The sequence below is a fragment of the Lithobates pipiens genome, unplaced genomic scaffold (assembly GCF_037356315.1).
Source record: "Lithobates pipiens isolate NorthernLeopardFrog02 unplaced genomic scaffold, aLitPip1_a1.2 Scaffold_18, whole genome shotgun sequence".
NCBI classification, from domain to species: Eukaryota; Metazoa; Chordata; class Amphibia; order Anura; family Ranidae; genus Lithobates; species Lithobates pipiens.
The window spans coordinates 487903270-487918058 of record NW_027507758.1 but is presented as its reverse complement, the minus strand read 5'-3'; the positions used below and the strand labels follow the sequence as shown (position 1 = coordinate 487918058).

General features: G+C 43.8%; 1 protein-coding gene across 2 annotated transcripts; it reads left to right on the top strand.

The window, feature by feature from the left end:
* The first annotated feature begins 1476 nt into the window (after positions 1-1476).
* On the top strand, positions 1477-12876 carry LOC143988728 (uncharacterized). 2 transcript variants are annotated; one of them, XM_077488520.1, is made up of 6 exons: positions 1477-1635; positions 5438-5491; positions 8062-8154; positions 10446-10493; positions 11261-11397; positions 11502-12876. In XM_077488520.1, the coding sequence occupies exons 1-6, from the start codon at positions 1524-1526 to the stop codon at positions 12213-12215; spliced, it is 1158 nt and encodes a 385-aa protein (XP_077344646.1). In that variant the 5' UTR covers positions 1477-1523; the 3' UTR covers positions 12216-12876. The 2 variants fall into 2 exon arrangements, with proteins under 2 accessions (XP_077344646.1, XP_077344647.1); XM_077488521.1 differs by lacking the exon at positions 8062-8154.
* Positions 12877-14789: the final 1913 nt, after the last annotated feature.

Here is a 14789-nt window from a genome sequence, read left to right as displayed (position 1 = left end):
TTTCCCCACAAATAGAGATTTATTTTGGTGGTATTTGATCACCTCTGCACTTTTTTTATTTTGAGCATTAAACAAAAAAAGACCGCCTATTTTGAGAAAAATACAATATTTTTTAATTTCTGCTATAAAACACACCCCTCCCCCCCCCCCCCAAAAAAAGTAAAAAAAAAAATAAATCAAATTTCTTCATCAATTTTGGCCAATATGTATTCTGCTACACAGGGCTGGCCCAAGACATTTTTCTGCCTGGGACCATATATCTCCGGGGGCGGCTGCAGAGCGCACTGCACAGAAACACTCAGCATCTTTGGCTCCCATTTAGGGCTGAATTCAGGCAAAGATTCTGCCCTGATTCGTCCCTGAAACTGAGAACAGGGACGCGCAGCATTGCTGTGCCATCCACGGCCAGTTTAGTTGTGAACCCAGCCTCAAACCCTGCCCTCTGGCAGTGTTTATTGTGTCTATAAAAGAACAAAGACAGAGGGCGCAACCAGCCTTGGGCATTATCTTTGTAACACAGTCATTTATTAAAAATACAATGATATACTCACAAAGGAATATTGTGTTTAAGCAATAAAAAGTCCATCAAGTCATCCAGCAGGGTCAGCTGGCCTGCTAATTGGGGTGGAATGAGAGTCTAAAGAGAGCTGATGCATTTCAAGGGGTATCCCCTCTGAGGAAGAAGGGATACCCCTCGAAATGCATCAGCTCTCTTAGGTGGTCGGCTACAGTATTTATTTTTGTAATTGATATTGACTTGGTATCAGCGTCCGGTGATCTCCTGTACAACAGAGCTCAGACTGGGGGTACTGAACTTCAGATGAGAAAAGTCAGGTTCCGTCCCCTCCAAGATAGGACTTTGTTGTGTGTTGCAGCTTAGAACTAGATGGACACAAATACAAATCAGTTGGCAGATAAAATAGTTCTCAGGGCTCATTTACACTGCAATATGCAATATAAGTTTGTAGTGCATTTACAAACACTGCACGTTTTTTTGCTTTTTGGCATCATTTTTTTTCTCTATATTTTGTATGCAAACGTTTTCCCCGTGCATTTATGCACGTTCTGTTGCTTTTACCTGCGTTTATGCTCCTTCCTGTGTGGAAAGATGCATGTTGCTGTAGTGTCAGGTTTCTGTGCCATCTGTGTTCCATTGGGAAGATTCCCACTAACTTCCTCTCCTATAGCCACAACAGGAAACTAGAAAATCCCTCCAAAGTGAGGGAATCCCTGTTTTTTACCAATGCTAGTGTCCCCATTGGAAGATTTTCCCCTCTATTACCAGTCTGGGGACAATCCAAAATTTGATTTTTTTTGTGACAATGGTAAACGGGGCAATTAGAGAATCTGAATCTCCCCAATGGGGGGCACAGAAAACTGTACAATCCTGGCAGGTGTACTAATCCCTCTCCATTCTTTCCAAACTACAAAAAAAATTGCCTTTAGTTATACTTTACCTTTGTTATTAGGTATACTCACAGTGTTTTTTTTTTTTTACAGTTCCAAGTAAACTGGCAAAAAGTATGCTTGCTGCTAAGGCAGGAGATTTAACTAGTGGCATCCCGTCTATGCCTAAGGAAGTCACTGAGGAGACCAGGTCTATTATTAAAGACAAGGAAAAGGGATCATTATATGGTAAGCATTAATTGTCATATATAAAATTGTATTACTGTGTGTGTGTGTGTCTATATGTACCGTAGTGTAGACTGAAGAGAGAGTTGGAGCACAATAAGCACAATTATTAGTGGCAAAACCCCCAGCAATGTTTCCGTGAACACAATACTAACCCCCAGCGTTGTCAGTGGATGCAATAGTAAACCCTAACATTGGTACTTGGTTAGTGTGTTAATTGACATCCCACCCCCATTGGTGATTAGTTGCTCTGGTTTTCTTTAACCCCCTCACTGGTGGTTGGTGGCAATGAATTTTAAACTCCTCCCCCCTTATTGGTGGTCAATGGCAGTGTTTATTTAACCGCCCTCATTGATGGGCATTGGCGATATTTATTTAATCCCCTCCATCAGTGGTAAATGAGAGTTTACCTTCCACAAATTTGTGGTCCTCCTTTTTTTTTTTTTTTACCTTTTCACCCTCATTAAGGCTAATTTCACATCTGTGTGGGTGGAGCTGCTGCGGGACCCGCACAAATACTGGCAGCCGCAACCACCCAAACAGAGAAACGCGGGACCTGTGGGTGAGTGCCAATAATCCTAATGGCACGCTGCCCAGACTGGAAATTACAACTCTACTGGGAAATGAGGTTCCTGTGTGGGGTGCGATTTAAAAAAAATAGTGCGGGGGCGTGGCTGAGAACGACATGTGAGAGGACGTGCATCACGGAGCTCCCGCAGTGATCCTTCAACGATCCTCTTCCCAGCCTGCTACAACACCCAAAATCGGGTTGATCCCCGCTGATGTGCCTGGAGTCACTGCAAAGGTCTGCGGAGATCATGCTGACCCAAAAACATGCGGAGGCTGGGATGCCGGATTTCCAACATGGCGCCGCGGCACCTCTCTCACAACGTGCACGAGGCACGGAGAAGAATAAAGAAGCCGGTAAGGCCCCTAAGACCCCTAAAAGTACAGCGAAAGACCCCCCGAGGGACATGCTATACTATTCCCAGAAAATAGTGCCCCAGATGGCTCAGGGGAGTGGGGAGGACATGCCTGCCACCCCTGCTGTATTCCACACTCAGCATGAGGAGGGGAGTCACGCACAGGGCCCTGCAACGTCCCCCAGCCAGAGCCTTCCTGACATGGAAGAGGAGGATGAGGAAGAGGAAGCAGTTCAGCCCTCCCTGGCAGACATAGTAAGGGCAGTACAGAAATGCACAGCTTCAGTTCACACTCTGCAGGATCAATTTGGTGGTCTGAAGGAAGAACTGGGGTTGATTAGGTGTGATCCACAGAAAACGAGGGAGTACACTACCGCGACCGAAGGCCGCATCAGTGAGATAGAGGACAAGCTAACACCCCTGTTAAGAGATACGCAAATCACAGCCAGGATTGTGAGGGCAAATTAACTTAAATCCGATGAAATTGAAAACCGCCTGAGACGGAACAATATCCGTATTGTGGGGCTCCCTGAGAAGACGGAGGGTAGGGACCCCGCGGACTTTGTTGAACAATGGCTATTGGAGGTATTTGTGAAAGATGTGTTCACCCCAAAAATCATGTTATACGCAGACGATACCATGCTACTCCTGGGAGACACATCTGATTCCCTGCGGGAGGCTATGGAAACATTAGGAAAGTTTGGAGTTTATTCGGGACTGACCATAAATTGGACCAAATCCTCCCTGCTGCTGCTGGATGCCAAACCGGACAGTGGAGGTCGGATAATACATGACGTGCCGGTGTCCACGGGTATGAAGTACTTGGGTATACAGGTCACGTGAGAACCACTTGACTATATTTCCCTTAACCTGACCCCACTATTACATAGAATTCGAAACAAAACCAAAATTTGGTCCCGTCTTAAGATGTCTCTGGTCGGAAGAGTTAACCTGATAAAGATGATCTTTATGCCCCAACTTATATATTCTGCACAATACCCCTATGGTAATTCCTCTGAAGTTTTTTCGCATTATCAATTTTCCACTAAATTTTTAGAGATTTAATTTGGTTAGATAAACCCCCAAGGATAAAACTAGAACGACTACAAAAGTCCAAGGAGGCAGGGGGCCTTGCCCTCCCTAATCCTTGGGCCTACTACCTGGCAGCGCAGGCACAGCATATAGCCAGGGCTATGCCAGAGGGGTCGGGGGGAGAGGAGGGGACCATACCTTTGGAACCAATTAGGGCCCTGATGTGCTTGGCTTCCGGCCATGGCGATGTACCCTCGGGTATGGAGGCCTTGGCTTACACAAAATCAAACAAACGATTGCCCACTTACGCTCTTATGCAGAAAATCTGGAATAAACTTCGACAACTGCAGGGGGTGGAGGGCTTCACTGAGTACAGCCCAATATGGGAGAATAGGCACTATGAGGAGCTATTATTGCTGGTTTGTGGCACTCGGTGGAAGAGATATGGGGTTACGCATTTGGGACAAATTTTTACAGCAGGGAGGCTGACCCCCTTCCCCTGATTTGAGGGAGAGATTTCATCTCCCACAGTCCATGCTCTTCTACTACCTACAACTGCAACATGCAGTGAAGGCGCAGGCTGGGGGGACCCCGTGGACTCTTTCACTGACCCCGATCTTCCAATCTATGGCTAACGTAACACAGTTCCAGGGCTTTATCTCTATAACTTACTCTATGGTCCTTACTGCCTGCCTCAGAGGCTTTCCGCAGATGGCACTAAATAAATGAAAGAGGGATTTCGGTACATTTGAGGATGAGCAATGGGAGGAGGCACTACAGGCAGTACAATATTGTTCGGTAAATGTGGCCCAGTGGCTATCTCAATTATATATTGTGCTCAGAGTACACTACACACCTGACAGACTGTTTGGGGGTGCGACAGGACTCAGGCTGCCCCAGGTGCGCGAGAGACCACGGGGATTTGATCCACCTGCTGTGGAGATGCCCCAAACTACACTTATTCTGGACAGGGGCACTGGGCAATATTAACAGAGTGTTTCAGACTACCATACCCTCAGACCCAAAACCATGTCTACTCAGGATCCTAGACGACGTTTCCATGGGGGACAATAGTAGACAGGCCGTGGCTAGGGCCCCGTTCCAAGCACGAAAGATCGACATTGGAAAGCGACCGAGCCTCCGGCACTGGGGGAGTGGATTGCCCAAATGGGGGACACCATTAGGATGGAAAAGTATATCTTTCAACATAGAGGGCGACCGGAAAAGTTTGAGAAACTCTGGGCACTCTGGTTGGATACTCTCTGCCTTTCTCCGGTTGATCTGGTCATGGACAGACTGCTGAGATAAAAGCAGGGGAAGTGAGATTTGAGTTGGGGGGGACACTAACTGTTAGACACCTAGGCAATTTTTTATGGGTGAATCGAGGCACAGCCAGGATATATGGTGTCAATATCTAAGGTGGTTGGGATGATATGGCGTGAGAAGTTGTGAAATAAATGCTTGAATATTCCTTTTGTAGAGATGAATAAGTTTGTGCTGTGACAAGAATCTATGCTTGAGATGTAAGCTGCAAGTTGTACTTATATGTTTTTGTTATTTAATAAACTTTCTCTGATTTAAAAAAATAAATAAAAATAGTGCAGGGACCTCTTTCCTGTGTGTCTTTGGACATGGAAGCCATTCAAATGACTGGGCTCACATGCCTGCACAAACCGCGCCCGTGTGTGAACCTAGCCTAATGGTCATTGGCTGTGTTTTATTGACCCTTCTAGTTAATGGTCACGTTTATTTAACCTCCTAATGATGGTCATTGTTTACCGCATTTGTTATGTAGTTGTGTGTGTGTGTATTTCTGTGCCTCATTCTAATGTCTGTTATTTCTTTTATAGACAAATCAAAAGATGATCCCCAGGCATCTAGAGAGAAGGATCTTCAGAAAAAGAGTAAGGCTAAAATAATGTTACATTTGCATCAATTCACAAAGCTATAACATAAAGATAAGGATCTTTATTTTTGCCCATTTGACTTTATTTTCAAATGTCATTGGCTCTCACCTGTCACTTTTTTAAAATAAGGATCCTTATTTCTGGGGCTTTAGCTTTGTGAACTGAGCCCATTCTCTGAAATGCTTATGAATGCACATAACATTGATACTCTGCTCATTAATTGTACCAGAGAGATAGTATAGGGCAGTGATGGTGAAATTTGGCACCTCAGATGTTTTGGAACTACATTTCCCAAGATGCTCATGTACTCTGCAGTGTAGGACATGCAGCATGTGGGTTAACCGTAGACTGTAGAAAATATACATGCAGAATAAAATAAATAAAAACAAATCAACAATTTTGAAAATCATCCTCTTAATGTGCCACTATAATTAAAAATAAAAACATAGCTAGGAGGTTAGTGTTTTTCTTAGCAGAAGAAACTTTGCTGGAATTTTTTGCTAAATTAAAACCCTCTTTCTCTCACCTGGCATTGTTTTAATTAATGTATAGGGGTGCACCGATACATTCTTTTTTATTTATTTTTTTATTTTTATTTTTTTAGTACTCACCGATACTTACCGCAACTGTTTTGTTTTAACTTCAGCTGTCAGCAATGGTACAAAGCATTGAAAAGTTATTTACAATAGCAAAAAAAAAAAGTTTTAATTATCGTTTATAAAATGGACGTGAACAAAAGAAAAAAAAAAGCAGCAAAATTATTAAATGGAGGAGAATAGGGAGTTAAGGCTGATTAGAGTAAATTAAGGGTTAATAAGGGATTAAACAGAGGAACATTTTTTCATCCTTTGATCTGAAGACAAATAAACAAAAACCAAGCCTGAAGGTATCGGTTTCAGGTATCGGTGCATTTGCACGAGTACCGATACTTGTGCAAATAATCGGTATCGCCACGGATACTAGTATCGGTGCAACCCTAATAATGTACACTGCTTGTGGGGCATGTGCAGTGCAAAGCACACTCCAGCATTATTTCGGCATGTGTAAGATGCAGGGAATGCATCCTAGTGTCAGGAATAATGTAACTCCTGCGGGCATGCCCAGACTTTACATCAGAAATGGCCGAGCGATGGTAGAATAGGAAAGCCAAGAATTTCGGGGGGCCCTAGCAAGCAGAATGACATGGGACAGCAAGGGAGAGTACTTTTCTGTCATTGCTGGAGGAGTCTGTCATAATGTGGTCATGTCAGGAATTCACAACTGTTCTGTATCCTTTACAAACACATGGCCACTGGCCTTTGCAACAAGGAGCACATGGAAGGGCGACACATATAAATCTAAACCAAACAAAATTCCTAGCTCAAGTTACCAACCAGCCTGCAACCAACCAAATTATCCTGACTAACAATATGCGTTAAAGACAGGGGTTTCATTTACACACATTTGCAAATACATGAGTAAGTTGTAGAGTCACTTCATGGCACCCCAGTATTACCTGCAGTCCTAACTCTAAATATTGAGAGCCTCTATAGTAAAAGCACATGCATTATAATGGATAGGCTTAGGGCAGGTGGGCCTGGAGGGAGCCCACCCCTCTTTTAGGGCACAGGAGCACACTGGACACCCAGCATATATTGCAGTGCCAGCAAAGGTGTCCAGTGTGACCACCCCCACCAGATTTCCAACAGTACAAACAAATGGCCACTGCCCCCACTTATAACTGGCCTTTGCACATGTCTTGTGCATGCTTTCTGTGTTACCTTAAGGATAACTCCAAGTTATTATCTTGGAATACAGAACAATTAGTCTCTAATATTGTGGAAATGAGGGGAATAGGATGGATTCAGTAGTTCGACAAAAGACAGTTAAGCAGGGCTGTCTCCTTTTGGTTCACAGAATGCTGTGTGTTGTCAGCCAAAACAGGACATTAAGAGCAGAGTGCATTTCTGGCAGATTAGCAGATATTCTGTACTTGCAGGGCATTTTAAAGGGATAAAACATGAGGAAATGTGTACATATTGTAGAGATGAACAGTATACATTCCTATTGGACCAGTGTATACATACAAATATTAAATATAACCAGATATAGAGTATGGTCCTCCTAGTACAAGGTTATACCCACCATAGCAATATAGTAGCTGTCTGCCTAGTGATAGATTACTATAGTACAGTGATGGCGAACCTTGGCACTCCAGATGTTTTGAAACTACATTTCCCATGAATTCTAATGATGCTCAACTACACTTCAGAGTGCAGGAGCATCATGGGAAATGTAGTTCCAAAACATCTGGGGTGCCAAGGTTCGCCATCACTGCTATAGTAGCTTATTGAATACAATAAAAGGTTTGGTATTTACAATTGCCCTTGTAAGTCGCACCTGAATGGCAAAATAGGAATCTAAAAATGTAGGTTTACAAACCCCTATTAAATCAGGGTGGTGGGGATAGAACAAATATAGCTAGCTCATACAGATAAAAGGATATGACAGATGTCGTTGTCACTGAATCTTGTCTTTCTACTAAATGCAGTTCACCCATTTTTAATATTTTTTCCATTCTTTTACAGAGTCAAGATTTTTTTCAAAAATTAAAAAATTCTTTGCTGTTGAGAAGGAACCAGAAACAGGCATGTATGAGGACTATATACTGCCTGCTACAGGTTTGTGTAACTATATCTTTATTTACTATATATATTTGTACAGGATGAAATGGACCAATCTTAACCATTTACCGACTGGCTCATGTACATATACGTCGGCAGTTTAAAGATGGATATCTTGGTAATGGCAGCAGCTGCTGCCATAACCGAGGTATTCATCTTTTGAGCTGGCGGTCCTGTTTATGATAATAGTGGTCTCTGCGGCGGATTCACCGCAAGATCAGTGGTGGGAGAGGGGGTCACCCCTTCTCACTGCTCTCCCGCACCCTCCGCCACTTACCAGAGCCGTCAGCAGCGGCGGAGGCGATTGGGTCCTATCGGTGGCTGGGTATGGAGATGAGGGAGTCTAAGATGGCCCCCACCCATCTCCATACCATAGCAGGGTGGAACGACGTCAAAACGTGACTTCTGCCCATACCTCTTAAAGGCACCTTTTTTTTCCAAATGACAAAACTTCTAATTTTTTTTTTCTTTTATTGCATTTAAGTCCAAATATGAGATCTGAGGACTTTTTGACCCCAGATCTCATATTTAAAAGGACCTGTCATGCTTTTTTCTATTACAAGGGATGTTTACTATCCTTGTAATAGGAATAAAAGCGAGCCAAATTTCTTTTTTCTTTTGTTTTTTTTTATTATTTTTTTACAAAACAGTGTAGAAATAAAATCTAATAAAATAAATAAGAAAAAAACACCCATTTTTTTTTAAAGCATCCCGGTGAGCTTATGCACAGAAGCGAATGCATATGTGAGTAGCGCCCGCATATGAAAACGGTGGTCAAACCACACATGTGAGGTATTGCCATGATCGTTAGAGCGAGAGCAATAATTCTAGCCCTTGACCTCCTCTGTAACTCAAAACATGCAACCTGTAGGGTTTTATTAAAACATTTTTTAAATGTCCGCTATGGAGATTTTTAAGGGTAAAAGTTTGTCCCCATTCCACGAACGGGTGCAATTTTGAAACAGGACATGTTGGGTATCAATTTACTTGCTGTAACATTATCTTTCACAATATTAAAAAAAATTGGGCTAACTTTACTGTTGTCTTATTTTTTTTATTCAAAAAAGTTATTTTTAAAAAAAAAAAAGTGTGCTTGTAAGACACCGCTGCACAAATACGATGTGATAAAAGTATTGCAATGACCCCCATTTTATTCTCTAGGGTGTTAGAGGGAAAAAAAATTTATGTTTGGGGGTACTAAGTAATTTTCTAGCAAAAAAGTGTTTTTAACTTGTAAACACAGAGTCTGAAAAAGAGGCCCGGTCTTTAAGGGCTCATTAATAAAAAATAAAAAAAAGAGCCGATATCCCTATCTACTCCTTCTTCCCCCCTTTTTTTTTTTTTTTTTTTTTTTAATACTGCACTTCACTTCTCACGCTGCATCCTGTCTATTCAAAAAAAAAAAATCAGTCTGCAGAGTATAGAGGGCAAAGACCGTTGGAGTTCTCTCTGCTCAGTGCTTTTCAAAATGAGTCCCTAATGCCTAGTACACACTAGTACAGTGATCTCCCCTGCTGTCCTATTGAGTTGTGGGGGGGGTGGGGGAATATCGCCCCTTGGATGAGAGCGCTGACCGGGAGCCGATTAGCAGGGCTTTTTTACGTTTTTTCCTCTTCATCAAAAGTCAGCTTAATGGCCGGCTTCTGTTGGACTAGCTGCAGCACATACGGCTGAGTTTCGGCCAGTTTCTATCGAACTGACCGATTCCGCCCGACATTCGGCCCGTGTGTATGGGGTTTAAAGTGATACTAAAGTTTATTATTTTTAAAGAAACAAAAAAAAATTATTATTTACCTACGCTGTGAAATGGTTTTGCCTGGAGCAGCCCAGATCCTCCTCTTCTCTGGGTCCCTCTTCGGTGCTCATGGCCCCTTCCTCCTGTTAAGTGCCCCCCACAGCAAGCAGCTTGCTACGGGGGGGGGGGGGGGGGCACCTGAGCCAAGCCACAGCTCCTTGTGTCCATTCAGACACAGAGCTGCAGTTCAGCCCCGCCCCTCTCTCCCCGATTGGCTAACTGACCTTGACGGCAGCAGGAGCCAATGGCGCCGCTGCTGTATCTCAACCAATCCTGGACGGCTGAGGCACTTGTACACATCGCTGGACAGAGATCGGGCTCAGATAAGTATTAGGGGGGCTACTACACACATTATCTGAATGGATAGAATTCTGACTTTAAGTGACAGTTGGTTAATGGTTAATTAACAGTTGGTCTGTGGTTAATGCACTTTACATGTTTTTGATGTTCTAATCCTTTTTGTTTTTGCTTTTTTTTTTTTTTTTCTTAACAGAAGAACCTTCTCCAGACCAGATAGCCGCTACAACAGAAATTGTTAATGGTAAGTGTAAATGTAACTTTTTATACATTTTATATTGCTATAGATTTATGTATAACGCTCCTTTTCCCTTTTAGACTTGTTTTCTCAAAATACATTTTGCCTTCTCTTGAATTCTCGTTAAAGCGTGCACGTTGCAAAAATGAATCTGTCAAAGTAGATGTAACTGTATAAAAACATTGTAAATCCTTAATTGTCTGGTGAGAAACTGGTATTTCTGGGAATGTTGATCTCCTGGGTCCTCTGAAGTTCTCAATGGTTTCTTCCACCCAGCTGCAAGTCACCACTGTATCCTATAATGTGGTGGAAGTCAGATTTCACACATCACTGTTATTATTATTATTATTATTATTATTATTATTATACAGGTTTTATAAAGCGCCAACAGTTTGCTCAGCGCTTTACAACATGAGGGCAGACATTACAGTTACATTACAATTTGGTACAAGAGGAATCAGAATGCCCTGCTCGTTAGAGCTTACAATCTAAAACATGTGGCTGTTCAGTCATTTCTTATTTATAAGGCTTCCCCTATTTCTCACCAAGATAGTTAGTTATTAATCTCTGTACGGTTCACGAAGGCTCAAAATAATTTTAAAGCACAAAACATGTCTTATTTAAAAGAAAAAGGTAGAAAAAGATGAAAAATGTCTTAAATGCAATGCCCTGTATTTCTGTCAATCCTATATATTTCTGAAAATGGCTGTTATGAATAATAATTTTTAGAAACCATTTCATTTAAACTTCCTTTTTGTTTTTATTTTTTTCAGTTATGGTTAAAAGGTTAACGGAAGAAACAGAGATATTCATCACCAGCTATTCAGAATCCCAGGCATCTTGGTATTATCTAGCGGCTTTCTTGGTACTTCTCATCTTCATCTTATCTACAGTCGGCTTCTGCTGCTTTGTAAGTATTGGCATTTATAGTTTGTCATTTACTTTTATTTCTTTACCAGCTGTCTGTTTTGTTTATACAGGAATTGACTTATGTTTTGGTTTTTGTGTTAACAGCAACGGGAACGACAGCAACGACAACAATGGCTGCAGCAACAGATTGATGAACTGGAATCTCAGCCTATCGAGGAGGATTTAAAGGAGACTGAGCCTAATGAAAAAGGTTCAGAGGCTGAGACTAAAGACTCTTCAGTTCTTGGGTTCATCAGAAAAGTAATATCATTCGCCCGTGGTAGTCTTAAAATGACCCAACAGGTTGGGCAGGAGGGCCCAGCAGTACAGGTTGGGCAGGAGGGCACAGCAGTACAGGTTGGGCAGGAGGGCCCAGCAGTACAGGTTGGGCAGGGGGGCACAGCAGTAAAGGTTGAGCAGGGGGGCACAGCAGTACAGGTTGAGCAGGGGGACACAGCAGTACAGGATGAGCAGGGGGACACAGCAGTACAGGTTGGGCAGGGGGGCACAGCAGTACAGGTTGAGCAGGGGGACACAGCAGTACAGGATGAGCAGGGGGACATAGTAGTACAGGATGAGCAGGGGGACACAGTAGTACAGGTTGAGCAGGGGGACACAGCAGTACAGGTTGGGCAGGGGGGCACAGCAGTACAGGTTGAGCAGGAGGACACAGCAGTACAGGATGAGCAGGGGGACACAGTAGTACAGGTTGAGCAGGGGGACACAGTAGTACAGGTTGAGCAGGAGGGCACAGAAGTACAGGTTGGGTTCATTAGAAAATTAATCTCATTTGCCCGTGATAGGATTAAAATGATATAACAGGTTGGGTTGGAGGGCACAGTACAGGTTGGGTAGTAGGGTTCAGGGCCAGTAGGAGGGCACAGTACAGGTTGGGCAGGAGGGCACAGTGTGAGGCGGGTAGAAGCACACATAAGGGTTCAGGGTGGGTAGGAGGGCACACTGTGGGGCGTGTAGGATTGCACAGTACAGGTAGAACAGGAGTGCACAGGATGGGGTGTGGAAGGAGGGTGCAGGGCATTTAGGAGTGTACAGGGTTGGCTGAGGGGGTCACAGTACCAGGGGGAAGGAGGGCATAGTATGGGGGGGGCAGCAGGGCACAGTGCAGTGGGGGGGCCACAATACAGGGGGTCACTACTGACCATGCACTAGGCAGAGCTCTGTCTCCCATCCGTGCATTGTACACAGCCTGAGCACAGGCACTAAGATCACCTAATCCCACACTGCACACACTGGAGCTGAAATCCAATTCCCTTACACACACAGTATCCTCCATGTGCACATTGTATAGCTGGCTACTGTGTTTAGTTCTGATCTGTGGAATTCCATGGTCAGAAAAGCAGCTCAGTTGCAGTAGCCAGCTATACATTGTGCATCGTAGCTGTGTGACTGTGCTCAAGCTGTGTGTACCGTGCAGAGTTGGGAGATGCCAGCACAGTATTAGGAGTGGTGGAGGGCTTAATCGGGGGGGGGGGGGGGGGGGGGTTGGGGGGGAGCAGCTCTGTCTCTGGGACCCGTGTGTGTCCCAGAAGGCAGCGCGGGGATATGAAGTGGCGTAGACTCCCGTGTCTATGCCCGGAAGTCTTAGACGGGTATCTGCACCCCCTCAAAGGTGCCAAATGTGACACCGGAGGGGGGAAGGGTTCCGAAAAGCGGGGGGTTACATTTTTGTGTGAACCGTCGCTTTAACACCTATGAGGAGGAGCGTGGAAAAGTCGGGGGTGGGGGGTGGGGGGTTGGAGTGGGGCGTGGCTCTGGGGGACCAAACTGCAGTGCCTGTCCTACCACCTCCGATTCGGTTCCACACTTGCCCTCAGCTTATTTCCACTTGCCTAATGCGAGCAGGCGAGTGGAAATTGAGGGCTGCACAGCATATGGACCTACAGTGCCTTGCGAAAGTATTTGGCCCCCTTGAACTTTTCAACCTTTTGCCACATTTCAGGCTTCAAACATAAAGATATAAAATTTTAATTTTTTGTGAAGAATCACCAACAAGTGGGACACAATTGTGAAGTGGAACGACATCTATTGGATATTTTAAACTTTTTTAGCAAATAAAAAACTGAAAAGTGGTGCGTGCAAAATTATTCGGCCCCTTTACTTTCAGTGCAGCAAACTCACTCCAGAAGTTCAGCGAGGATCTCTGAATGATCCAAAGTTGTCCTAAATGACTGATGGTGATAAATAGAATCCACCTGTGTGTAATCAAGTCTCTGTATAAATGCACCTGCTCTGTGATAGTCTCAGGGTTCTGTTGAAAGCGCAAAGAGCATCATGAAGACCAAGGAACACACCAGGCAGGTCCGTAATACTGTTGTAGAGAATTTAAAGCCGGATTTGGATACAAAAAGATTTCCCAAGCTTTAAACATCCCAAGGAGCACTGTGCAAGCGATCATTTTGAAATGGAAGGAGTATCAGACCACTGCAAATCTACCAAGACCTGGCCATCCCTCTAAACTTTCAGCTCAGACAAGGAGAAGACTGATCAGAGATGCAGCCAAGAGGCCCATGATCACTCTGCGTGAACTGCAGAGAACTACAGCTGAGGTGGGAGAGTCTGTCCATAGGACAACAATCAGTCGTACACTGCACAAATCTGGCCTTTATGGAAGAGTGGCAAGAAGAAAGCCATTTCTCAAAGATATCCATAAAAAGTCTTGTCTAAAGTTTGCCACAAGCCACCTGGGAGACACACCAAACATGTGGAAGAAGGTGCTCTGGTCAGATGAAACCAAAATCAAACTTTTTGCCCACAATGCAAAACGATATGTTTGGCGTAAAAGCAACACAGCTCATCACCCTCAACACACCATCCCCACTGTCAAACATGGTGGCAGCATCATGGTTTGGGCCTGCTTTTCTTCAGCAGGGACAGGGAAGATGGTTAAAATTGAGGGGAAAATGGATGCAGCCAAAAATAGGACCATGCTGCATGAAAACCTGTTGGAGTCTGCAAAAGACCTGAAACTGGGACGGAGATTTATCTTCCAACAAGACAATGATCCCAAACATACAGCAAAATCTACAAAGGAATGGTTCACAAATAAACGTATTTAGGTGTTAGAATGGCCAAGTCAAAGTCCAGACCTGAATCCAATCGAGAATCTGTGGAAAGAGCTGAAAACTGCTGTTCACAAACGCTCTCCATCCATCCTCACTGAGCTCGAGCTGTTTTTAAAGGAAGAATGGGCAAGAATTTCAGTCTCTCGATGTGCAAAACCGATAGAGACATACCCCAAGCGACTTGCAGCTGTAATCACAGCAAAAGGTGGCTCTACAAAGTATTAACGCAAGGGGGCCGAATAATTTTGCACGCCCCACTTTTCATTTTTTTATTAGTTAAAAAGGTTTCAAAAACCCAATAGATTTTGTT

Bases quoted from the DNA above. Each gene is read 5' to 3' on its own strand.
- LOC143988728 (XM_077488520.1), top strand. From the start codon at position 1,524: ATGCTTGCTGCTAAGGCAGGAGATTTAACTAGTGGCATCCCGTCTATG. The intron at 5,492-8,061 runs GTAAGGCTAAAA...ATTCTTTTACAG, and splicing joins GAAGGATCTTCAGAAAAAGA to AGTCAAGATTTTTTTCAAAA. The intron at 10,494-11,260 runs GTAAGTGTAAAT...TATTTTTTTCAG, and splicing joins TACAACAGAAATTGTTAATG to TTATGGTTAAAAGGTTAACG.